Raw genomic sequence first — 27,189 nt, forward strand, 5'->3', positions numbered from 1 at the left:
TGTCTTCAGTCGAAAGCAAATTAAGGTTTTTGAGGAAAACATTCCAGGATTTTTCTCCATATTGTGGACTTAAATGGGAACCAATGGGTTAAAGGTCCAAATTGCAGTTTCAATGCAGCTTCAAAGGGTTCTACACAATCCCAGCCGAGGAATAAAGGTCTTATCTAATGAAACGATAAGTCATTTTCTAAGAAAAATAAAAATGTAGATACTTTTGTAGATACTAACCACAAATGCTCATCTTGCTCTATCTCTGCGATGCGCGTCCGCAACTTGCGTTGCGTAACCACGTTTGAAACGGCATGAGCGATTAGTTCTTTGTCTGTGTACTCCAGTTCAAAAAGGTATGGTAGTGTGAAAACTAGGTGTAAATCGGATGGTTCATCACGATACGATACGATATCAATTCTCATACCCAGTGATACGATATTTGCAGATATGATTTCAATACGATTCGATACAGGAGAATGTCGATCGTTATATTGATATAATTATATTATATACCTATTTTGAACAACCATCTATATTTTTATTAACTCACAAATGCAACCAAAACATATAACATGAACACTTATCTTAAATTTTCACATCCTGTTCCTGGACATTCACAACAAAAAAATGGGCCTACACTTTTTTTTAAATAATAAAGAAAAATAAATAATTGGAAAATAAATCAAGTCACACACAAGATCAGTAGGCTAATCTTAAAATATGACAACAGTCAAGAAAGTCTTTCAAGTTTCTGTGCTAAAATATGCAAAAAAAAAAATTTGAATTCCTCGTTAGGAAACAACACAAACGAGGTACTCCAGAGCTAGAAAAAATATATATTAATGTAGAAAAAAGCACAGATTTTTTTGCTGCTACTGTGGGCTCAGTGCTAAAAACCTTTTCTACAGGTAACCAAATTACAAGCAATAGCAGAAAATAAATGCAATATAACAAAGACACAAATTAAATAAAGTGTTTTTCAGTTTTCAGAAATTTTCAGGTACAGAAATGTAATACTCAAATGTAAAATAACACTGCATAGTCTTCATTGTATAGATTAAATATTGATTAATCCTTATAAAAGTTGTTCAGTCAAAATCAGTGAGATTTTTTTTTCTCTGACTGAGGTTTTCTGTTAGTCTGCTTTCACTTTAAGGAGGAAAGCACGGATCCAATACACTGATACACATGCGTTTTCTTTCTTAACTGTTTATGTTAAGACATAGGGCCTAACCGACTGTGTTTACTAGGATAATTCACCAAGGCGCACATGTTGATGTAATTTAAAAAAATCTTTTACGCTCACCCTTCAGGCAGTCTTATCGTCCCAACATGTGAGTTTGAACGAGAATGCATGCATTGGCGGTAATGCATAGACGAACATTGGTAAAAATGTGGACAGTGTCAAAATAAGGTGCCTATTTACATTACAGATATCAATATTTTACATGTGGCATCGATACATCATATCGTTAGACATTTAATCGATCCATATCGATGGATCGTTACACCCCTAGTGAAAACCTCAACCTCATTTTCTCCTTCAACTTCAAAATCACCCGACATAGTTGTTTTATCTTTTTTTCTAAAGGGCGTTTGTCTGTCTTTGTTCGCTTCGTAAACACTGGGTCCGTATTTCCGTCTAAGTCAACGCGTGACCTTTCCAATGTGACAACGTAATGCGTGAAGTCAAGCTAGTGTAAGACGAGCATTTGGGGTTAATTTTTTTTTAGAAAATGACCAATCGTTTTGCTACATAAGACGACTGGGATTCCTCAGCTCGGGATCGCATAGAGCCCTTTGAAGCGTCATTGAAACTGCAATTTGGACCTTCAACCCATTGGCTCCCATTGATGTTCACTACATGGAGAAAAACCTTGAAATGTTTTTCTCAAAAACCTTAATTTCTTTTCGACTGAATAAAGAAAGACATGAACATCTTGGGTGAGTAAATGATCAGGAAATTTGTATTCTGGAAGTGAACTAATCCTTTAAAAATACAGGCTGGTAAGGTTGCAGGTTGAAATCCATCATCATCGTGCTCTTGATCGTGGCGTTTAACACCAGGTTGCTCCAGAGGGACTGACGCTGTATACCATTACGTGGTGCAGTTCTATAATAGAATCGCTGTCCATGTAGTGATAATTATTTGCTCTGCCAAACACTAGGCAGCAGAATGGTACCTCATAAGATATAATTTTGGCCAAAATCTAAGGCAATTTCATTTGCAGATAAGGCAAACCCAGAATTAAATGTTTATTCCGAGGGAAATGTCGATTGTAAATGTATCCCGAGTGCTGAAACACATTGATAGAATGTGTTTCCATCTAATTAGAAATGCACTGCTACACCCAATTGTATCTTTTTTTTGTGTTGATTAGAGTTTTGAGCCATTAACTTAGCAACATATTGGAATCCACTGAGAGCAGACAGTCAAACAGCCCAGTATGCATTGGAACAGAGCCATTCAGTTCTATCTAATGCTCTAAAGAACACGAAGAAGTGACCAACTTTATGTAACATTATACTGTAGGTTTTAGAGTGACAGGTGGCATAGGCTGAGGTTAATTTTAATGTAATAAAGTAGTGGTACAAAGCGACAACTACCCTAATCGTGGAAAGTGTCTAATGCCTTCTGACCAACTGATCTTTCTCTTTTTCCTCTCTCTCAAGTATATGGGAGGGCTGCTAAAGCTTTTAGCTACATGATGCATGTTTTCTAGCCTGGGGCTTGTTTAGCCAGGATTTGTGAGAATCCTTGTACTAGGCAGGGATCGGGGAAAGCACTCCTATCACTCTGTGCCCTGGTATACATCCCCAAGTGTGGCTAGAGGATGTTTTCCTTTGAGAGAGTTCTCAGCCTGCTCTTCTATCTGTCTGTGCTAAAATGAAAAACAGATGAGAAATAAAAATAATCTAGATCTAAGTGGGTGTGTTTCATGACATCAATAGCAGGCACAACCAAAAGCATTGAAACATCAATTTAGGGAAGAACAGCAAAGCAGGATGGCTTGTCTAGCATTTTTGTTTACTCTAGTTTTTGAAAGTGTATTTGTTAGTGGACAGTGTGTTTTAAGTTAAGAGACTTTCATTCCACACATCCGTGAGTGAATCTCACAAAACTTTGGTTTAGTAGTACGTCATACATTTTTTTTCTTAAAAATAACATGCATTCATTAATTATTAACAATAAGAATAGTAGCGTATAGAAAAGCAATAGTAAAGTAAATTGTCAAAAGAAAAAGTAGTATTTTTTTGCACATGACAAGTAAGCACATACAGTATATAACATAACTAATATATTTTATTTACATGAGTGAAAAAGGGGAAGTGTGCTTACTGTGTAAAATAGTATATTACATAAAAGTATTAGTATTTACTTTACATTGATTCATAAATAATTGAAATCTCATGCAAATCACCATCGGAAAAAAGGAGGTTGACAATTTAGTTAGTGAGAATACAGTTCAGAAAGGTATTTAATAATCATGAAAATAATGTAAAAAAAATGGCAAAAAATTATTTAAACATCTTAAAACAGGCTTTGTTTTATGTAAAAAATGGAAACATATCATCATCATCATTTTGATTTTAGGGTGAACATTTATATAAAACATGTTTTTTGAGATCCACCCCCATTTAAACACAAAATTGGACTGTTTTTCTGTCTGATTCAGTGTATTTTAGGTGATAGCGACTCTCGCGCAGGTGTTTCCTGCTGTAGTTATTTATCTGTGGAAAAAAAAAACACCACCAACAACAAAACATATCTTTTCTAGGCCTTTCAGTGGGTAAATTACCCAGGCTCATAGAGTCAAATGTGTTCCCAGCAGAGCACACATACATCTTCCTAAGATCTCGGCCGAGTGTGTGATTACACTCATCAGAGCTTATTGCGTTCTGCCATGCAGGGCACAGTCAAGGCTCATGATATTAATATGCTTTATAGCCATCCTTTCCTAAACCATTTAAAAAATGGCAAAAAATTATTTAAACATCTTAAAACAGGCTTTGTTTTATGTAAAAAATGGAAACATATCATCATCATCATTTTGATTTTAGGGTGAACATTTATATAAAACAAGTTTTTTGAGATCCACCCCCATTTAAACACAAAATTGGACTGTTTTTCTGTCTGATTCAGTGTATTTTAGGTGATAGCGACTCTCGCGCAGGTGTTTCCTGCTGTAGTTATTTATCTGTGGAAAAAAAAAACACCACCAACAACAAAACATATCTTTTCTAGGCCTTTCAGTGGGTAAATTACCCAGGCTCATAGAGTCAAATGTGTTCCCAGCAGAGCACACATACATCTTCCTAAGATCTCGGCCGAGTGTGTGATTACACTCATCAGAGCTTATTGCGTTCTGCCATGCAGGGCACAGTCAAGGCTCATGATATTAATATGCTTTATAGCCATCCTTTCCTAAACCATTTACACTGGAATCAACGTGGAGACCATCTCGTCAGATGCAGGTGCTACTGCTGATACTCCTTATGGCTCCTTAATGAGCATTGAAGCTCAGAGGAGCGTCTGAGGGGGGCTTGCTCAGAGATGTCAATAGGCTCAATCTCAACTCAGTCCACCTCTGAGCATCGATTACTCAGTCAGCATCCCGGAGTCCCGGCGGTCGGGTGTATCCTACCGGAGCACTGCATTAAACAGTGGCTTGGCATGAAGTAGCAGTTTATCAGTCAGAGGTGAATGGCAATCGATGCAGGCATAAGGATGGATATGGAAATGCTTTTGTAGGCAGAGCCGGCGAGTCAGAGGCAGTTGAACGATGATAAATCAATCTAGCGTGTTATGATAGTGAAAGAGCGCATGATTGTGGAGTCTGCTTGTGTGCGTGTCGCTTCCTACTGGACACACGATCGGCTTGCAGTAGCTGTGGTCATGCAGTGGATTTGTGGTGAACCCTGCTGCCTTTGATCAGCAGACTGGAACCTGGCGGAGAGAGAAAGAAAGAGAGAGGGACTGAGGTGAACCCAGCTGTAGAGGTCACACAGAGGATTCCGGCGGGGGCCGTGACCCCTCTCAGGGATGAAGTGACAGGCTGGTGAAGGGAATAAATGCCCTTTGTCGCCTTAAAACATTTACAGGCTTCAAGAGAACAGATACACGTGTGGTCTAAATAAAAGCTAGGCTCATAATGGATTGATCTGATGAGATATAAACACAGAACTCATGCTATTACAGAACGAGAAGGGCTTTTACATGGCGAGTTGATTGTTTTAAAAAATGCAGATAAACTTTGCTTTAAACTCTCATTCAGGGCACATAAGTGCACATTTGTGGAAAGCCACTCTGTTGGTGTTCCTCAGTCGTTCCGCTTAGAGGGGTGCTCTAAACCTCTAACCTGAAGTATTCGAATTTCAGAAATTTATTTGGCCCAAAACACTTAGTATGCGGATTCTGTTTTATGAAGATCCAAAGCCAAAAATCTTTGCTTAAAGCTTCTTTTTTTCCCATAAAACATGTGACACACCAAACCGACGTAAAAGAACTAATGCCGACTTGTTGTTACCTCACGTTGCCTGCGTCTGGGCCAAAAAGTTGTGCTTGTACACAGCCAATAGCCAACTAACAGGTACATTCTGTGCCTGCTTGAGAGGAAATGACTGTCTATACCAGCAAGTGGCGATAGTCTGTATTTGTTGTTCAAAGCCAAAACTACTGCAGATATTCAAATCAAATTTTTTTGCCCAATTTTGAATGAATAAATCAAAAGTAGGTCTGTACACTTAAATCAAAATGCTATATGGACTAGTCTCTGTGAATATTAAGCCGCAAAAATACTATTTACATATGAATCCTGCATGTTCTGCGTGCCACTGTGTGAATAAATGGTGCAGAAGTGCGGTTTCATTTAATACACACATACTGAAGTGCGCATGACACTTGTGGTTTTTTCAGCCTCCTACCGCCTCAATATGTGAGTACATGAACACATGAACATGATCTCTAGAACTGCTCTGAGAGTCACTTTGTTAGAATTTTAGTTTCTTTTTAGAAAAACTATCGTCATATCAAATACAAACAGAAACTTAAAGCAATCCGTCAAAATAAAAGTTCAGTTTAACTTGAAGAAACTGTAACAGAAATATATTACTTAATGTAATGATAGTACCACTGCTACTAATACAATTATTATTAAAATATTTACCAGAAAAAAATATTTACCAGAATTTATTTACCAGAAAAATGTAAATACACAACACAGTATTTTTATTTACCAGAAAAATGTAAATACACAATACAGTATTTCTGGGAAAATAAATACAGGTGCATCTCAATAAATTAGCATGTCGTGGAAAAGTTCCTAAAATAATAATATTAATAATTTTTTTTAATAAAATCAATTAATTTGAGATGCTTTTGATTATAAAAATTTAATGAAACCATTGAAATGGAATCCAGAAAATGTAATTGCTGTTAAATTGTGTAATTGTCATGATTTCAATTAATTAGACATTTTTTGATTTAATCATTAAAACAAAGTCTTGGGAAATGGAAAAAACGGAGTTTGGGGGAAAAAAAACTGATTTCATAGGGCCCTCCATTTCGAATATGAGTCATGTTGATCAGTTGGTCTTCATTTTCTTCATTCCAGACAGCTAATATTCGTATGTAAATAATCGTATTTATTAATATTTTTGCATATTCAAATGCTCAGGCAAGACGAAAATGTAAAATTAGGGTATGTTTACCTGAAAACGATGTATTAAAAATAGAAGTTTTCCTTTGTGTTTTTGAAATGTTTCACATTCAGACGACAAAGGAGTCGAAACGATCCCCGTTAACACGGATCCGCAAAAATGACTAAAAACGTTGCATTAAAGAAACTCTACGTGCCTGCACACATACCTTTAGACTGAACATGTAATACATGCCATTTTTCATCAATTCAAATTTTTGTAGTTTACACAGAGGCAATAACTGTAGAATTTTCAAAAGCTTTGAAACCCATTTTCGAAAGTTTGCGTTATCAGGCCCCTAAAACATAAATGAACAGCCAAAATACATTAAAAGTTTTAAATTTTTATTTAAAACCGTTGTGTAAACGGCCCTCAGAAGAGCAGTGTGTGAGTGCCCTCTTGACTTCATCGTTTGTTTGCTTTCGTTTTCCATCTCATGCACTGGTTCGCTAATCTGAATAGCCAATCAGAGTGAGCTCTCTCACCAACCACCTGACACCGATTCAACATGCTCAATCAGCCAAAAAGCCACCGACAGGGTCCAACTAGTGCCAATGGTGTGTAACACACAGCATAAACTGTGCTTACTGACGTGTCGGCTTTGTGTGTCACAGCCATAGGAGCACTAGTAGTGTTTCCCCCAGAACATGTCAATCGAGTAAATAAAATGCATTTTATAGTTGATATTATTTTGTAGTCTTATTTTGACCGTTTTTACCCATCGGATGGAAACACTGAGTTTCCATTGTGGCATTTTGAGATCCAGAGAAAGTCAGTCTTCGCAAACATGTTTTGTACTGATGGCGAGATTAACTCTAAGCCAGGCCTCGCTCAGGCCTGATCTCTGCCTTTGCCTGTCTGCTTGCTCCATTCAACCCTGGCCCTCATGTCAGCTGGAGTCTGGGCGGCGCTCAAATTCTCCACCCAGTTTAATGAAGACTACTCCCAAAGCAATTATCTACTGATAAAAATCGTTCCGTGTAATAAGCCACAGAACTACGAGGCTGCAAGACAGGGATATTGAGGTCATTTTCATTATAGTTGATGTTATTGTGCGAGCTTATTTGTGGTAGTTGTGTTGTCGGATAGGGATTTTGTCAATTCTTGGTCTGTACTTGCTACTTATTAAATTATTTTTCCTTTGCAGGGCTGCTTATGGTGATTAAAACACTTAAAATGATTTCTATTTTATGCTGCTGGGTTAACATCAGTGAAAGTATTATTATTATTATTAATACATTTTGTTTATCTGTGTCATTTATCGTCTGTTTTTTTTTACTGAATTTGGCCCAATATTTTGTTTAAATGCAAATCAATTAGCAAGCTATTTGCAATAGCTTTCTGTGATGACAATGAATGTACTTTTAATCTAATCAAATGTTTTACACCCCCCCCACTTTCTCCACTCATTTTTGTGTATGCAAGACATTGGTTGACCTGATTAATTGCACTGAATATTTATCTGTTGTGTTTAACCTGTTTTTATATGCAAATGCACAATGTTTATTTCTTTTTCAGAGAAAATCTGTGTGGAACAGCCTTAAATATTAACAGTGTTTTTATTCAAAACAGCAGCTGTCATTTTCAACTCATTTTTGGAGTTACAAAGGCCTTGGCCCAGACCAGAAAACACAGATTCACCAAAAAAAAATGGACGCAATGCAGCGCACAGCCCTCTCCATTCCCCTCTGTGGTCCATTAGAATGTGTGGGTCATGAGTTTTGGCCCCAGCTGTCTGATTAAATGGACAGATTGACTTTTGGCTGAGAGAGCTGCTTCATCCCCCAGTCCTCCTGCCCCTCTCTCTCTCTCTCTCACACACACACACACACACCCCTGCATGCGCCCCGAAATCTTTGGCTTGGTGTTGGCTTATTTTAAATGAGCTTCCTGCATGCATGAGTTCATCTGTGTTTTTTTTTGTACGTCTGCGTGTGTGAGTGTTTCCTGCATTCTTGAGTCTGATATAACTATATCACTGAAAACAATAAGCAAGAAAAGAGTATTAATCTTCACCGGCCTCTGACTTGCGTTGTTATTTCTGCTGTGCCTCTCTGCATTATTTTGCAGATTAAAAAGCAAACAGTGAGCATGTAGATTCTTGTTTATGCTTGCAAACATAGTCTTTTCACAACTGGATGTTTCCTTTAATAATCAGTCAAATGAATAAATCAGGTATTATCTGGAAAATGACCCACAGGTGTAAAATAACAACACAGTGCATTGGCTGTTGAATGCTTTTGGAAGATGCTGGGCATTATTACAAAAAGCTAAACATGTTAAAACATTTTTGACTGCAAAACCTAGCATTGAATAGTTAACCCTGTGAAAAACAGCATTGGTCCCCTTGATAATCAGGCAAGAAATATTTTTGACTTGAAATTAATATCTTATTTTGTACTCTTACATGAAGCAGTAAGGAGTTTCTTTTCTGTCTTACAACTTTGTTAACATCTAAACATGTTTATTTCGTTTAATTTTTAGCTTAGATCTTCCCTTCTGATTTTCTTTCTTTATTTAAATTTTTTTGGTTAAATACGCTATCGTTTTTAAAGCCAAGGATTTCAATGCGAGTTCTTTGTGTCTTTGAAGCACTTTTTGAAGGCTTGTTTGCTCTTGTATTTTCTCTCTGCTCCATCTTTTCCATTCTTGATCCTAGGTCCTCTTTCAAAGAAACAGAATGATGATTTAGCTGATAATGACGGTGCTGAGGATGAAGGTATTTTTTTTGATGGCAAACTGATATGCATGACAAGGAACCCTCCGGTTTTTTCTTCTTTGTTTTTCTTAAATTTCTTGTCCTTTTTTGAGAGTGGAGATTTTTTTTCTTGCTCGTTTTTTGCTGGATGTGTTTTGTCGTTTTTGCTTGATGTGACCTGTCTCCCGTCATTCCAGATACACATAATTGTTAATAACCCTTGATAGGATTTTGCTTGAATATTTTAAAAGTACTTTAAAGCTGCAGTCAGAAACTTTTTTTTGGTTAAAAACTATCCGAAATCAATATTTGAGCAAGTTCATAACCAGCCAGTGTTCAAAACTATCACCTTACTTTAGCCCAATTCACAATGGTTAGTTTATAATAATGTTTTCTAATTTGAGTGGTACGGGTAGGTTTTTGTGGGAAATTCGAGCATGGCACTGCGTCATTACGTCACGTCTGTAAACATAAAGAAGTTGTCCCGGTCTAGTAGGCTATCGTATGTGAGGATCCTGCAGGTGGCGGATCGTTTATAGCCTTTTCTCACAGCAGCTAGAATAATTAAATGTATATTTGCTTTTTGGGTTAAAATAATTTCTTAATATCAAATTCGAAGAGTATGACAATTAGATTAGACTGTGCAGAAATTGAAATCTACACACTTAATACACACTACTCATAGTCACCAATGCTGAGGTTGTTAACATTAATATAAAATAAAGTATAACAATAATAATAATTTGAACGGTTTGATGTGATATGAGCTAACCGATCTTTATATTTAATCACCATTGGTAGCGAGATTTATGGTAATGCCTTTTTCCTCAGTTGGTCTGAACAAATGTGGCAAATTGTTACTTGTACAGATGGAAATATACGGTGAAAATTCTTATATGGGTCATATTCCAAGATGTAGGCTAGAATCTGTGATTGCGAAGTACAGTAAATATCCACACCGGTGCAGTGACTGACTGCCACACATACTCTTCAGAACATTAGATTAATCCGCGCTGGAGCCGTGCCGACTCACAACCCACGCAAGCTAGATAATTCCGCACACAGCTGCAATTCCAGGTTTTCAAACAGAGATGGCGACAAAGAGGCAAAACTTACGGACTGCAACTTTAAACAGAAACGTAAACACTGTGTGTCAAAATACTCCAAGGTCACTGTAAACCAACAAAGTCTGCTTGTCATGAGCTCTTATTTTGTTGAAAATCAGGAGATTTCCGAATCAGACAGTAGTTTAACATGCAAAATCCTTACTTTTGACATACCTTGAAACAGCTTGTCCTAAATTACCACAGTTTTCATCAAGTTTCGCTTAAAAGTGCTTCACTACCACTTTTTAATCCAACGTATGAGTGAATTCATGTAGCCGAACGAGCTAAACATTTAGGTAAACACGTTTATTCAAATTCCTGAGGCCTATCTGCATGCGCTTTTTGCTAAGTGGAAAAGGGCCGCCGTTTGGCTCTTAGACAGCTGCAGCTGATAGGACTGAGAGGAGACACAGAGCGCACATTAATTATGTAGACATAACGCTACCCTCCTCCTGGACACTGATAGACTCACTGGGCTAGTTTACATTCTTCTGAGGCTCATTCAGTTCATTCATCAAAATGAATGTAAGATATTAAAACCTAATTAATGCTTAATTTAAAAAAGCCATGGAATTATATATGAATCTTAAGATCTTTTTTGTATGATCAGAGCTTAATAAAGCACTTTTTCATACAAAGCCACAACATTGCTGGGAAAAGAAAATACGGGAAGGGAAGTGATGAGACAAGATGAGACGAGAAATGAGAAGATACATTAGATGACCTGATAAAGAAGAATCATTGAGTACAAATCTATATTTACCAAGAGGAAAACAAAAGAGATGGAATGGGACGGGACTCGGTGAGAGAAGACGAGACATTATGTTGCCTGATGAAGAAAAACTGTTGTGAGAAAATCGTATGCTTAACATTTTGCAAGAAAAGAAAATGCCTACAAAAAAGGAGTGAGATGGGACCAAAATAGAAAAGAGGAGACATTTCATGTCTGATGAAGCGGAGAAGAGATGAAAAGGGGAGTTGAGACAAGGTGGGACAAGAAGAGAGACGAGGAGGTGAGACAAGAGGTGATGGGCCGAGAAAAGAAAAGAGATTAGAAAAACGTTTGGTCACCTGAATCAGTAGAACACGGTGCATATCTCACTTTGAGCATTTGGAAAGAAGAGACAAGATGGGGCAGTAAGGGACAAAGAAAGACGAGATGGCATGAGACATTATGTTGCCTGATAAAGAATACAATTTTTTGGCAATCTCACTGTGAGCCCTTTTCAAGAGGCTAAAATTGTGATGGGACGCAATGGGAGTAAGGGAAATCTCACTTTGAACATTTAAGGACCAGGGGCAGGACAAGCTCAGAGGAGACGAAAAGAGACAAGACAAGAAATTACGTTGACTGATGAAGAAGAATTACTGTATTGTGTGCAAATCTCATTCTAGAAGAGAAGAACAGAAGAGATGGGACAGGATGAGTCCAGGTGAGAAAAAATGAGACAAGAAGGGACCATACAAGACAAGACGAGGCATTTACGTCGCCTGACAATGACAAACCCATTATGTGTGTTTTGCATTGAGCATTTTGGAATAGGAAAAGCGACGGAACGGAAAGGAATGAGATAAGGCAAAGAGACATCAAATCACCTGATGCAGAAGATCCATTGTATGCAAATCTCACTTGGAGCATTTTACAAGAAGAAGAGAGAAAAGAAGTTTAGTGAAATGAGAAGAGAAAACAAATGACTGATAAAAAAAGAACTATTGTGTGCACACATTTGGCAAGAGGTGGTCTTGTTTAGGGACCTTAAGAAAATTGTCTTAGAAAATTATTGCTTTTTTCATTAGTTTTTCGCTTGTTACGAGACCTCCCAGAAGCAGGTCCCTGCACGCCCAATAAAATAACTGAGATTTATGTGAAGGCTTTGCAACCATGATGAAATGGCACGCTCTCTCTCAAGCAAGACGAAAGTTATCATCTGCATCACATTTCTGTTTTGAAAATACCTCCCTCTTGGACAGAGATCATTTTCCCAAAGTGGATTACTTTGCCTAAGCAATGTATGGAAATTTAAAAAGTGTGCCATTTTCATTGCTAAAAAAAATATGGGATCTGAGAAGATGAGGTGAAGCGGCAGGCAGATCCCATTCGGAGAGCACAGACCCCCTACTTTAAGTTTGCCCACCTTGTTTCTTAGTCATCTTTCAAAGCATTATTTTGGAAATTAAAACTCCCATTTTAATTCCCACATTGTATTACTGACAGGCCCCTTAAGAAAAAAAAGTTGATCACCAGGAACATGACATTCGTATTGCCTAGGAAATTAATGAGCTCATTTCTAAAACTGATCTTGTCTCAAAAATAAAGCCAATGTGGCCAATTTTAGCAAAATGGGAGCCCTCAGCTCTGAATGCATTTCCAGCTGTCTACAGTAATTTACCGTTTAATCGTTTCTACCCTCCTTTTTCCAGACATTCGTGAAAGCGGGAGCCCCAAACCTGTGATGGTTTTCATTCATGGAGGATCGTACATGGAAGGAACAGCAAATATGTTCGATGGAAGCATCTTGGCCAGTTACGGCAACGTCATCGTCATAACCGTGAACTATCGGCTTGGTGTGCTCGGTAAGTAATTCCATTTTTGCTGAACTTTTCCCATCATGCATCAGAGTTCCTGGTCATACGCTATCCTCCAAACGGCTTGTTTTAGCTTTGTTTCTCTCGACTGAGGAACTATTTTCCTCTAGTGAACAATGATTTAGTTGCCTGTGAACAGCCTCAAGCTCATAAGCATAAAACGGGTGAAGTGGCAATGGTTCTCTACAGCAGCGTGCGTGCATGAAAACTTATTATAGAAAAGTTTGCTGTAGTTGTACATGATTTAAGGTTATAGTAAATACTGGAACTATCAAAGCTTTATGACCTTCCGGTTTCAATCGCAGAACAACAACCTCTAGCTGTGTGTGTTTCTCTGAATCTTTCCCCATCGCTATTCCTCTTCTCCTGTCAATTGTAATTTTTCAGTTGGGTATTTTTATTTAATGTTTCAGATTGCCTCAAACAAATGGTGTTGGATTAATAAGCTTTGGATAGTTTTTACAAGATAAGATGTTTGCCAGATTCCAGTTGTCTATTTATGGAGCATCTGTTATCAGAAAAAAGCAAGTGCAGTTAGCACAGAAATAGTAATTTCGATTAAATATCTATTGCAACAGCTGCTTTTCTCAGATTGTGTCATCAGATGTGTCTGCTCTTATACAAATTGTCATTGTGTTCATTTTACATTAGTCCGTGTTTTAATTTTATACAACTTCCAATTATGAAAACACTCATAAATGCCCTCTATTGTTTCACCATGCTGGAGAAACTGAGAAATGCTTCTATTCTCAAGAGTGGATGTATATATATATATATATATATATATATATACATATACGTACTTATATGTATATGTATATGTATATATATCGTTGATGCTGTTGAGGGTCATTTTTAATTTTCAGTGTGACCTGACCAACATAGTGAATGTTTCATCTGGAATAAGTTGGTTATTGACCAATTATTGGGGCAAATTGTCACTCTTATGCTGTGATTTGTCATGCAGGGTCAATTTGATCTTCAAAATTAATAGCATGGATGAATTATTGCAATGAATGTTTGCCAAAGTGATGACTTGTCAATTAAATAAGAGCTATAGGTCACTTCAACTCATGCACTGGTCAATTTGTGAGGTGTTTGTTCAAAAAGTCTTGTTATAGATATATTAGCAGGGTTTTTATGATCAATTTAATGAAGTTGTTGATAGTATAAGTCACCATTTTGACCAGTGTTAGGATGCTGGAAGATGCTAATATGCTGGTTGCGTGAGGCATCTGTTATTGTGTGTCGTTAGCCTGTGCTTCATAAAAATTCAAGAATGAATGCATGAATTTTGAAATTAGCCTCAATGTAAATGAGGCCCAATGTGATCTTTCTCCACTAATGATTCAGCTTGCAGCCATCTTCCCTCAGTCACCCTTAGCTTTTTATAACAAATCCACTGCTGATGATTGGCTATTTTTTTCTAGTTAAGGCACACAGATCCATTAGGGGGTTTAAGTATATGCCTGCATGCCACAACCCTTAATTTATTGTTGCTATGTTTTTCTCGTGGTTGTCTGGGGTTTGGCTAAGCTCCGGAGCAGCTTCTGGGAAAGGTGCTGTAATGGTGAGAGAGCCTAATGTATTATAGCACTGCACACAGTCTGAGTGTCATTATCAGAACTGTTGTAGATTTATGGAGCGAGACGCTCTCGTCATGCCCCCCTGAATAAAACTGCTCTCCGACAGCTAATCAGCTGGCATAAGGGCCCGTTTTACCGAGCGCCACTATCATATGTTTTTTTTGCCGGTGTCCCAATTCTCTTCAGCAACTGTCCTTTAAATCCAGCCAATAGCAAAAAGTGTTAAACCTAAATTAGCACCACACCCATATAATGTTGTCACGGTACCAACATTTCAGTATTCGGTACCAATACCAGTGAAAATCCACGGTTCTCGATACCAATTTTGGCACCAAAGCAAAACACAAAAACATGCTAATTAAAAAATTGAACTATACTTTCATTTAATCCAAACTGTGTACATATTTAATTTTAAAGGGCTTTTGAAAACCTAGAGTTATTCAGCCAAGAATAACAACTAAGTTAGCAAAAAAAAAAGTATTTTCTGACTGATATGACACAATCAAGGTTAACCGTGTGTAAAAATAGTAAATATCATCATGTCCTCCTGTTTTTTTTTACCCTAATAAAAGTTATAGGAGCATTAAATAGTTAATGAAGAAACATTATTCTAATGCTCATTATATTAGCGTTAGCCGCGCTTATGCTAACGATTAACTACTCTAATAAAAGCGTTCATTTCAATCTGACATTCAAATTAAGATATTGAATAATATTCATAACAGAAGCTTGTACTCTATTTGTGGTGGCATATATATGCAAATGCATTCTCTGCCAGCAGGAGGCGCTTGTAAATCGGGAGATAGAGGTTTCCCCAGTAACGGCTGTAATCAAATAAGCATTTTGTTTATGTTCGTTCATGTTTATTCAAAGAACTCAACGCCTTTTGGAAAATCTATTTGTGGTGGACAGTTTTGATATTGTGGCGGGCCGCCACAAATAAATCAATGTATGGAAAACACCAATATTAAAAATTAAAATGAAACTTACCTGCTTGAACTCTTTGATTTGATCTAGGTCTCTTTAAAGTGTTTTGTTAGTTTGGTGTGTTTCCTCGTTTTGATGTCACCGCGTCTCAGTGCTTTTATGAAGAGAGCGCATCTGCGCACCTTTCGGATAGCGCATCAAGAACCGGGTTGACCGGGTACTCGGCACCACGGGTACTTAAAAAAACCTGGTACTGTAACGTTTTCTTTTTTTTTTAGTACCGACTTGGTACCGAAGTACCGGGTCTTTTAACAACACTACTCCCATACGGAATAAATAACTAGAATTAAAGTGTGTGGTTACACTAGCGAAATTTTGACGAGATTTTGAGGGCAAACGAAAAGTAGATTGTCCATTTATCAGTTGTTTGTCCATCCATATATGCTCACAGCTCACAAACTTATGGTAACCATATGTCCAAAATATCTGGGTTTTGGCTTTGTTTTCCTATTGTTTTGGAAAACATTGTAGCATGTGAGAAGGTGGGATCTACAGAAAACGTTCAAAGCAATGCAAATGCGTTTTTTAATGCAATTTAGAAATTGTCTAAGTAACCTCCAAACCAAGCAGCTTTCTATTGGTGAGCACAGCAAATTTGCATGACCAACTTACCTGTTTAGATTTTTCACAAACTGAATTCCTATTGAAATTACTGGATTTACATGTGAAATTTCACAGAGCAAAGGTAAATGTGACCTTTAATAAATTTAACGAGCAAAAAAAAAAAAGATCTAGCAAATGGAAACATGGTTTCTCACAACCCTGCTAAAAGCCTAAGCTGGTTTAAGATGGTTTTGGTTGATGTAATATAGTCCTGTCCTGGCCAGGCTGGTGTTTGTAGCTGGTTTCGTTGAACGGCTCTCTGGTCTCCCACTGCACAAAACAAGAAGCTTACGCAAATTACCCTTACTTTTTCATTAGAAAAAAAAACATGAAGACGAAGCATATTAATATCACATCCTGTCTACTGCTTTTTAATTCCTTTTTTAAAGAGCATTGCTCTCTGCTCGCGAATGACGCACTGAATTACAGTAGAACTGTTAACTAGATCTAAATGGGTTGTGATTTGAGTCATCAGCGCTTGTTAGTCAGTGTGTGGGTGGTTGGCTGGAAGCTGCGCTGGTGTAAAACAGATGCAGTCGGTGGCAGAGGTGTGTGCACTCACGTGCCGGTTAGTTCAGTTGTTTACTTCTTTGTCAAGACTTTACCGCATTGCTCACCTTGTAATAATTGGTTTGCTATTTTGCTTTAATCATTCCATGTGGCCCAGTGTTGAGGATTATTATTTTTCATGCTTATTAATTTTCTTCTCCTTTGAAACAAACACCCCTGATGTTTTAGTTTCATTAGTCTTTTGCTTTCTCCGACCTCCACCTCTCTCGCTTTCTCTTCGCGTTTTTGCCTTCAGCGCTGTGTCCTTTATCATCTACTTTCTCTCTCTCTCTCTCTCTCTCTCTCTCTCTCTCTCTCTTCGTCTCTGTTCTCTTTCGGAAAAGAAAAAACATAACATGCAATCTCTCTCTCTCTCTCTCTCTCTCTCTCTCTCTCTCTCTCTCTCTCTCTCTCATTCCCCTCAGTCATATGCTTGCTTAAGCGTAAGCACGCCACAGGGTCTTTAAAGAAGCATGTATGATGTCTGACCCTATTCAGGAAGCAGTGTGTCTGGGGAGATGCTTCATTGGAGGGTGTTTATTAATCTTAACAAGCATTTAACAACTGTTTGGGATTGTCCCTTGTCCATTATTTTGCCTCTCAAATGCTAGCTGGTACTGGATGTTTGGGACTTGTGTTGATTCGGGTGGTCAGTTTACCCACACATTTGTCTTTTCACAAAAAACCTGCCGAAAACCTGGATCCATTGAAAAGCGTTAAAAAAGTCTGCGTATGTGTATTAATGATTGTGGACAACTTTTAATAAAAAAAAAAACATGATTCATTAAAAAAATTCTAATATATAAAATTAAAAATATATTTAAAATTGAATATTGATTAACATTGAATGTGAAATGTTAAATATGCCTATGTGAAATTATATTTCACATTTATCAAAAATGTTTTCAAAGAAAAAAAGTAGGCCTATCCCCATTTCCACAGAAAATATTCTTGAGCACCAAATCAGCATATGAATATGGTTTTTGAAGGATGTGACACTGAAGACTTAAAATGCTGCTGAAAATTCAGCTTTGCCATCACAGGAATAAACCATATTTTGTAAATATATTACATAGAAATATATTAAAACAGTTGTTTTAATACTTAATAAAATTACAGTTTTTATTGTATTTTAGATCTGCTGCCTTGTTGGGCTAGAGGCTTGTTTTTAAAACATTTAAAAAATTGTGTCTGTGTGTATATATATATATATATATTGTTCTCCCTCTTTGTAAAGTTTAGACATTAGGCAGCATTATGTATCACTGCCACTTCTGGATTTGACCCAGCTTTCATGCTACCCTACTGATTTAATAGCCCTACCCTGCAGATTTAGTAGTCTTGTATATGTGCATGTGCGTTATTCTAAGTAATGGGCCTCATTGGTCATGACTGGTGGCTGCATTGGTAGAGGGCAAAAAGGCAAGCGACAGAGGACAGAGGACATCTGCCATCAGAGAGGCTTTACCCTGTGAGCACCACTAACCGAAGGGATTAGTTCAGCCTGCAAGAGCGCAGCAGATGTCCATCTGGGCCCACTCACTCATGGCTTCTCCTCTTCTTCTCCAAAGTCTCTCTTTCTCACTTCCTTTCGCTATCTATCTTTCTCGGTTCCTGGTTTTGGCCTGGTTCCACTGACATGTGGATTGCCCCAGGCTAGACTCAATGTAGATATTAATAAGTTGTTAAATTTGGTGTGCTGTTGAATCCACAATTTGAATCCAAAGTTTGACATCATGATTTCATGCATTCTTGGACTTAAAGCACAAGTTAATGAGATTGTGGTGACACTTTTCTCTCTGTGGAGTATCATAATCCCTTGGGATCTTGGGAAGAGGAAATAAATTTTGGTGCTGATGAGAGTCTTTTTGATGGCAGATTTCTGTTTGTTTTTTAACTTAGATGAGCACCAGTAAACCTGTTTTACTAGGGATGTCAAAAGGGTTGTGTGCCGTTCCCAATTGAGTTGAGGAAGTATTTTAAATTCCAATTTGAATAATTCCAATTCCTGAATTTGAATGGAGATCAACAGAATGCAGACTTTTAATTTAAATTTGAAAGCAAGGACATATAAATAACTAAATTGAAATTAATAATTGTAATTCTTAAATAGAAAGGCCAATATTGTCAAGAAACTCTTTGAATGTTGACTTTTAAAGCCACATTTCAAAGTTTGGAAAATAATTTTAAAGTTTCAAAGGTCTTACATCATATACAATTTTTTTTTTGGACCGGCCACATTTAAAAGTTTGGAAAATAATTTTAAAGTTCAAAGCTCCTTATCCTGTCATTTCTTTCCAAAATTGTTATGGAATTATTCAAAATAATGGCAAAAGTATTTGCTGCTCTAAATTTAGTTGTAAATATTTGCACTTTATTACTTATAGTTTCAAGGCTACATTTACTTGATTAAAATAAATAAATAAATAAAAATAAAAAGCTTTCAGCAGCCATTATTTCAGTCTTTGTCACATAAGCCTTTCAAATTCATTCAAATTGTCTGATTTTGCTGCAACATCAAGAAACATTTCTGGTTATTATCAGTGTGAAAAACAATATGCTGCTTAATTTTTGTTTGAAATTGACTTTTTCAAGTTTTTTGACAAAAAAAAAATCTTTCTGACCCCAAACTTTTTAACAGTAGTATATGGAACTGTAAAATGGAATGGGCAGGAACTGAACATTGGACCAAACAATCGAACCAGCAGCCTTCGAGTAGTTTGGGGAAGGAAGTTATCTAATTTTTGAGGATAAAATAACTGTCTGCCGGTTTTATTTACTGTATCGGGCAGAGAAATTGAACTCAAACCCAGTTGCATGTAAAGCTCAAGTAATTTAAAGCCCAGAGTGAGCAGGAGGCCTCTCCCGTGTCTGGGACTCGTTGTCAAGTTGACCACCCTCACTTCCAGCCACACTGCAGGGTCTGTTAAGCAAGAGGGTACCAACAGATGGATGTGTCCATGTGCCTCCATCCATCTCTGCCACGGCACCAGAGATTAGCTGGGTCCGCTCGTGGGCTTTTCGGCTGGGACCAACTGCCACTGCTGGTGCTCGCCGGGATTCACGAGGCGCTGTAGCTTCTGCCTGGGGAAAACAGATGGACATGTTTAGCACCTCAGAAATGAACTACACTGCAGGACCAAAGCCAGGTAACCCTCTGAGCCAGGATGGATTGCGTGTAAACCTCAGAGGGTGGAACAAATCTTTGGTTTGGTGCTTAGGTTTTCACCTGCCATGCATTACATTCAATTACAATTCCCATGGAGATTCCCTAGAAATCCTTTCAGATTTTACAGTACCTAACGGTTCTGCCACATTTATGTTAAAAGGATAGTTCAACCAATGGAATAGTTCACATTCTTTCTTCTGTGGAACATACAAGAATGTTTTTGGACAATGGAAGTCAGTGGGCTCCCATGTCCAATTGTTTTAGACCCTCTTGACTTTCATTGGACAAAAACTGTTGAAAGATTCAAAATACAATTTTTGTCAGCATTTTCAGCCACACTTTTATCAGTAAGGGCAAGACAGGACAAGGCACATTTGTTGGGAGCAGTCGGGGTTGTGACTATCTTTGGGTTTTGATATTCTGTGTCCTATGTACTCTGGAAGTAAGAGATAAGTGAAATGAGCTTTTTCTACTTATAAAGGTCTGCGCATAGATCTAGGACCCAAGTGTATGGCTGCTGGTACGTCTCATTTTAAAAATTGTAAACAGGACTCTGAATGATCCCTATGCGATTTAGAAATACCTTGACTTTTGATGATCTTTCCATCTTGTCTGTTCATGGAGCCTGCGTAGACTGGAACATACTCGAATATCAGGATTAAGATCACCACATACTACAGAACCTTGAAGTCATTCATCTCGGTCCTTGTAACTTGCCTCGATCCTTCACTGAGATTCATTTATGATTTTGTTGCTGAGGAGATCCACAGCTGTAAATTTCCCCCAAATGCAGTTAATCAGAGGTTAGCCTGTAGCCCGAACAGATAAAGATTTATATCTCTAGTCACCAGCCCCAAGCTTCTTGGCTCTTGTAATTCCGTTTATTTTGTTTGGCCTCAACAAAATCTTATTTACTCCACTGGTTTCTGAGCTACCTGCTTTTCGCGTGTTTGAAGGCTCCAATTCTGGAGTCTTGTGAAGTTGTATGTGGTACCCGCTGGTGTTCAGGACACCCCCGCCGCCTCCATTGTGCTCTGGGCCCCCTCATGGCGTTGTGAGCCAATTATATTATGGTTAGTTTATCTAGAACAATTTTTCTTCACATAGAAGCTGCATCAAAGCAAGGAAAGTTTTTTCATAACAGAGCTACATTCTGATTTTAATTGCTTTAAAATGACATGCAGTATAACTGTCAAGTAAAAAAGTTGCATATTTTCCTTACACCCTAACTATCATGTCAGGGTAAACATCCTAATCATTATTTTCAAAATGTTTTAAAATATGTGTTTTTATATTTTGTTTGTACAAATAATTGGAGAGTTTATCTATCTATCTATCTATCTGTCTATCTATCTATCTATCTATCTATCTATCTATCTATCTATCTATCTATCTGTCTGTCTGTCTGTCTGTAATATAATAATTTATTATTTACAACAGAGATTTTTTTATTGTTACTATTATTTATTAAATGACTTAATTTATTTGGCAGAAAGTTTGTCAAATATTAATAAAAAAATGTTTTGTTTAAAAATGTATATTGATACATGTTCATATATATATATATATATATATATATTAAATCTAGACATACAGTACATACATTAAATAACATTGTGCCATTGACTTAAATAAAGATAAATGGATTGAAGAGAGAGCTTAATTGCCCACAATAACATCATTGTCTATCTCCATCAACAGTACTGTTTTACCCCGGTACATGATGTCATCGCTCATGGGTGGGCCTTGAGATCTGTGTCACGCTGCTGGCTTAAAACATGCAGGGATGGCTTCCTACATCAGCTGAGCCTGTCATCAGTAAACCATGAATCTTTTTACCCTATAGAGACATGCGGATAATGTCTGCAGTGCGCTGTGTATCCGATGACCCAGCATTATTATTGCCCTTGAGTCTCTGCACTTGCTTCGCTCTCTATTACAAATATTTTGACTGCTGTCCTTGAGTAACGTGTTATTTTAGTAAAGGCATCCGGCATTGTCTAATACCTCAGAAAATCCAGAAATCCCTTTGAAGGTCAATCTCTTTTCCCCTTGCGGCACAGTGATTATTAGTCAGCCCTGCTAGGGAAAAATGCGCTATGAAGGATTATGACAGGAGAGCTGTGGGGTGAGTCAAGAATGGTGCCAACTACCCCACTAGTGGCAAGAATATAAATAAATAAGCACAGAAAGGAGCTAATAACCGAGCAGCAAGCTTAAAGTTGTATATACAAAACGTCAAAACTGGAGTAGCAGGTGTTTTAGCAGCTACAGCTGTTTTACATTCTGCCCTGCTGGTTCTAATTACAAGAATCATCAAGAAAAGGAACACTGGATCATTGATAATAATCTCTACGATTATTACTCATTCTCTTTCCTGTATCCGCACAGGAACGTGTCTCTATGGTGCAGGGACATCGACATCCATCTTCATTCTGCAGCACAGCGTGCAAAGCTAAGGATGGGGTTTGCAGGTTTTTATCAAGAAGGGGATTTACAGACACTGGCCTTACGGCCCATAAGTGCCACCACTGGGTGAGGGGGAGAAGTGATGTGAAGAGTATTTTATGGCCCATTTGAGAGTCATATTCTTGTATGTATAGTAACTGTCTCCTTTAAAGACTGCTGACAGTAGCCACTGGCTGTCCAGAGCGTTCTACTGCAGAATTGAGCTGCATGTACTGGATGTGGTTGTCAGTTTATACCCTTCATACACGATCGGCCAACATGCTTTGCTTCCACCCAGTCATAGTTTTTCCTATTACAAGTCTACAGGGAACCGGGTGTTTATGAAAAATGAATTAATGTGCTTAATGGAGGCAGATTACCTAGTGGTGCTGTTTGTTGCAGTGCTTCTCGAAATAACATTTCAGCTAGTGTTAAACAATGCTGCCCATTTGTATGTCAGAAAGAACTAAAAGAATCAGTAGTTTTTGACTTGTCAGCAGTGACTAGGGGTGGAAATATTTGTTTGGCAAAAGATTTGATTATATATATATTTTTACGTTATGATTTTGATGCATTGTACAAGCTGTAATTGGGTCATTATTTGATTTGGCAGAAAGTTTGTCAAATATTAATAAAAAAATGTTTTGTTTAAAAATGTATATTGATACATGTTCATATATATATATATATATATATATATTAAATCTAGACATACAGTACATACATTAAATAACATTGTGCCATTGACTTAAATAAAGATAAATGGATTGAAGAGAGAGCTTAATTGCCCACAATAACATCATTGTCTATCTCCATCAACAGTACTGTTTTACCCCGGTACATGATGTCATCGCTCATGGGTGGGCCTTGAGATCTGTGTCACGCTGCTGGCTTAAAACATGCAGGGATGGCTTCCTACATCAGCTGAGCCTGTCATCAGTAAACCATGAATCTTTTTACCCTATAGAGACATGCGGATAATGTCTGCAGTGCGCTGTGTATCCGATGACCCAGCATTATTATTGCCCTTGAGTCTCTGCACTTGCTTCGCTCTCTATTACAAATATTTTGACTGCTGTCCTTGAGTAACGTGTTATTTTAGTAAAGGCATCCGGCATTGTCTAATACCTCAGAAAATCCAGAAATCCCTTTGAAGGTCAATCTCTTTTCCCCTTGCGGCACAGTGATTATTAGTCAGCCCTGCTAGGGAAAAATGCGCTATGAAGGATTATGACAGGAGAGCTGTGGGGTGAGTCAAGAATGGTGCCAACTACCCCACTAGTGGCAAGAATATAAATAAATAAGCACAGAAAGGAGCTAATAACCGAGCAGCAAGCTTAAAGTTGTATATACAAAACGTCAAAACTGGAGTAGCAGGTGTTTTAGCAGCTACAGCTGTTTTACATTCTGCCCTGCTGGTTCTAATTACAAGAATCATCAAGAAAAGGAACACTGGATCATTGATAATAATCTCTACGATTATTACTCATTCTCTTTCCTGTATCCGCACAGGAACGTGTCTCTATGGTGCAGGGACATCGACATCCATCTTCATTCTGCAGCACAGCGTGCAAAGCTAAGGATGGGGTTTGCAGGTTTTTATCAAGAAGGGGATTTACAGACACTGGCCTTACGGCCCATAAGTGCCACCACTGGGTGAGGGGGAGAAGTGATGTGAAGAGTATTTTATGGCCCATTTGAGAGTCATATTCTTGTATGTATAGTAACTGTCTCCTTTAAAGACTGCTGACAGTAGCCACTGGCTGTCCAGAGCGTTCTACTGCAGAATTGAGCTGCATGTACTGTATGTGGTTGTCAGTTTATACCCTTCATACACGATCGGCCAACATGCTTTGCTTCCACCCAGTCTTAGTTTTTCCTATTACAAGTCTACAGGGAACCGGGTGTTTATGAAAAATGAATTAATGTGCTTAATGGAGGCAGATTACCTAGTGGTGCTGTTTGTTGCAGTGCTTCTCGAAATAACATTTCAGCCAGTGTTAAACAATGCTGCCCATTTGTATGTCAGAAAGAACTAAAAGAATCAGTAGTTTTTGACTTGTCAGCAGTGACTAGGGGTGGAAATATTTGTTTGGCAAAAGATTTGATTATATATATATTTTTACGTTATGATTTTGATGCATTGTACAAGCTGTAATTGGGTCATTATTTGATCTGATTCCTTTATTTTGGGATGATTTGTATAAAATATGCTCAAGAAATAAGCTGCATACAGATTTTGCATTGTAATTGAATACTGACATGAAAAAATTATTTTCAATAAGAAATTAATGTACATTTAGTATTGATCCAGTAGAAAAAAGTGTTCTCTCTCTCTCGCTCTCTCTCTCTCATATAGTACTGTTAAAAAGTTGATTAAATTAATACTTTTATTTTGCAAGAATGCATCAAATTATAAAAACTATTAAATGACATTTAAAGATATGTGTAATGTTACAAAAAATGTATATTTTAAACAAATGCTTTTCTTTACTTTATTCCTTTTGAATCATAAAAATCACAGATTCCACATAAATATTAAGCAGCACGACTGTTCTTAACGGTGATAATAAGAAATATTTCTTGAGCATCAACTTCTCGTATACATGGATCTAATGTGAAAACTGTAAATGTATGGCATTCAGCTTCTAATGTTGTGTCAGCTTTTCTAAAATCTTTGTAAAAATTATTTTATTGCTATTTATTTATCTATTTTTATTAATTAATTAATTTTAATTATTACTATTTATTTATTTTTTATATATACATATTTTTATTTTATGATTATTTATTTATTTATATATATATATATATATAGCACAGTTGCTGTTTGTTTTATATTACTGTTCCCAGAAGAAAATTCAATAAACAGTTGTTAACAAAAAAAAAAATATATATATATATATATTTCTCGAGCATCAAATTAGAATAATTTCTGAAGGATCATGTGACACTGAAGATTTTATGATTATTTATTTATTTATATATATATATATATATATATATATAAATATACAGCACAGTTGCTGTTTGTTTTATATTACTGTTCCCAGAAGAAAATTCAATAAACAGTTGTTAACAAAAAAATATATATATATATATATATATTTCTCGAGCATCAAATTAGAATAATTTCTGAAGGATCATGTGACACTGAAGCCTGGAGTAGTGATTCTGAAAATTCAACATTGCCATCATATAAATAAAATACATTTGAAAATATATTACCATAGAAAATAGCTGATTTAACTCATAATAATATTTTGCAGTTATTACTATTTTACTGTATTTTTAATCAAATAAATACAGCCTTGGTGATCAAAATAAACTTATTTCTAAAACACAGACCTCAGCTTTACCTACAAGAACCTTTTGAATGTTAGTGTAATATGTAACTGTTGAATACCCATAATATATTTGCATTAAATTTTCTGAATTAAAAAAAATATTCTCAGATATTTGAGAATATATATAATATGAAAAATGGAAAAGAAAATAGCAATCAACTTGATCAAATGCATTATAAACAATGACCCAGATCAACTTTTTAATATCAACAATATTTTATAGTCATCACAATCAATTACTTATAAATGAACAACTGAATGTATTCTATAATTCATACATGAAATTGTTTATTATACATCACAATGCATGTTACATACATGCATCTAATAGTGCCTAATAAGTATCCTCGGTGTCACTCATATTGAGAGTGGGTGGAGGATTTGTCAAGGACACAGCTTTGACACCGCTGAGGCTCCTCATGGGATTGTTTGTGGCAAATGTTTGTGGTACAGAGGGTAAAGAAGCTGTTGGCTGGCAGGACATCAGCCCTGGCCAGTGGACAGATGTTAAGGCTCTCCACAGATTTCCCAACATCCTTGTGTGCATTTCTCCAGCATATAGAGAGCAGAGAGCTCAAGTGCTTTCCCCATGCTGCTCGTTTCAGCAGCTTGCCTCTTTTTATCGCACGGAAGCATTTCTTTATTGTGCGTGCTTTGTTCTGGCAGCCTTTTCAGAAATTGGCAATCATCATATCTCACACTGTAAATTGTTATTTTGTGCCAATGCAGGATCACAATGATTTTGACATCAGTATCCTACCATATTCCTGATCCAGCATAGCTTTCTGTCAATCATTCTGTCAGTCATCCACCAATCTGAGATGAACGCGAGTAGCTGCTGTTAGGACATACTGCGTCTTTTTTTTGGTTAATGCGTGACAAGACAGAACAGATATTTCTTCCTGCCTACAGACAAGAGCCAGTTAGTTATCTGCCAGTCATAATTTTATTTGTCAAACGTATTATTTTCTTGCCAATGCGCAATGGTGATGTCGGAGATGGCATCAGTGATGTCTTTTGTGTGCGGAGACAATTTGCCGCGACAACCCTTAGGCTCACGCTGACATATCCTTGATTATTTTCATGTGCCAGTGCTTGAAACAGTCATGTTGCATTCTGTTTATGCAGTGCTACGCATTTGAAAGCAACTTACTTTGTAATTTGTCACCCATCAGTGTTTTTCTGTTTGTGCATTCTGCTCTGATTGTTGACACATGAATAGTGGCTCTCCGAGACGGAGTGTAAACCGAAATTCAGCCAATGTGAGCAAAACAGAGCCTACATTTTTCGACAAGCTCAAATTCATTCCCAATGACTGGCAGCTGTCCCGACTCGACAAGCCAATGTAGGGGTGGGACATTATGTATGTTTCATGCTTTACAAGCAACTAAAAGCGCATTTTATTAATTTTTGGTAATCC

General features: G+C 37.1%; 1 protein-coding gene across 3 annotated transcripts in view; it reads left to right on the forward strand.

Annotated features, from left to right (window-relative positions):
- The window catches only part of nlgn1 (neuroligin 1), a 309,949-nt gene that overhangs the window by 166,216 nt on the left and 116,544 nt on the right, over positions 1-27,189 (forward strand). For all 3 annotated transcript variants that reach the window (XM_016282748.1, XM_016282749.1, XM_016282750.1), the window contains 2 exons: positions 9,350-9,409; positions 12,916-13,068. In XM_016282748.1, coding sequence (XP_016138234.1) covers positions 9,350-9,409; positions 12,916-13,068 — 213 coding nt within the window. The remainder of the gene's footprint in view (positions 1-9,349; positions 9,410-12,915; positions 13,069-27,189) is intronic.

This window comes from Sinocyclocheilus grahami, unplaced genomic scaffold (genome assembly GCF_001515645.1).
Source record: "Sinocyclocheilus grahami isolate Dianchi unplaced genomic scaffold, SAMN03320097.WGS_v1.1 scaffold165.1, whole genome shotgun sequence".
In the NCBI taxonomy this organism is placed as follows: domain Eukaryota; kingdom Metazoa; phylum Chordata; class Actinopteri; order Cypriniformes; family Cyprinidae; genus Sinocyclocheilus; species Sinocyclocheilus grahami.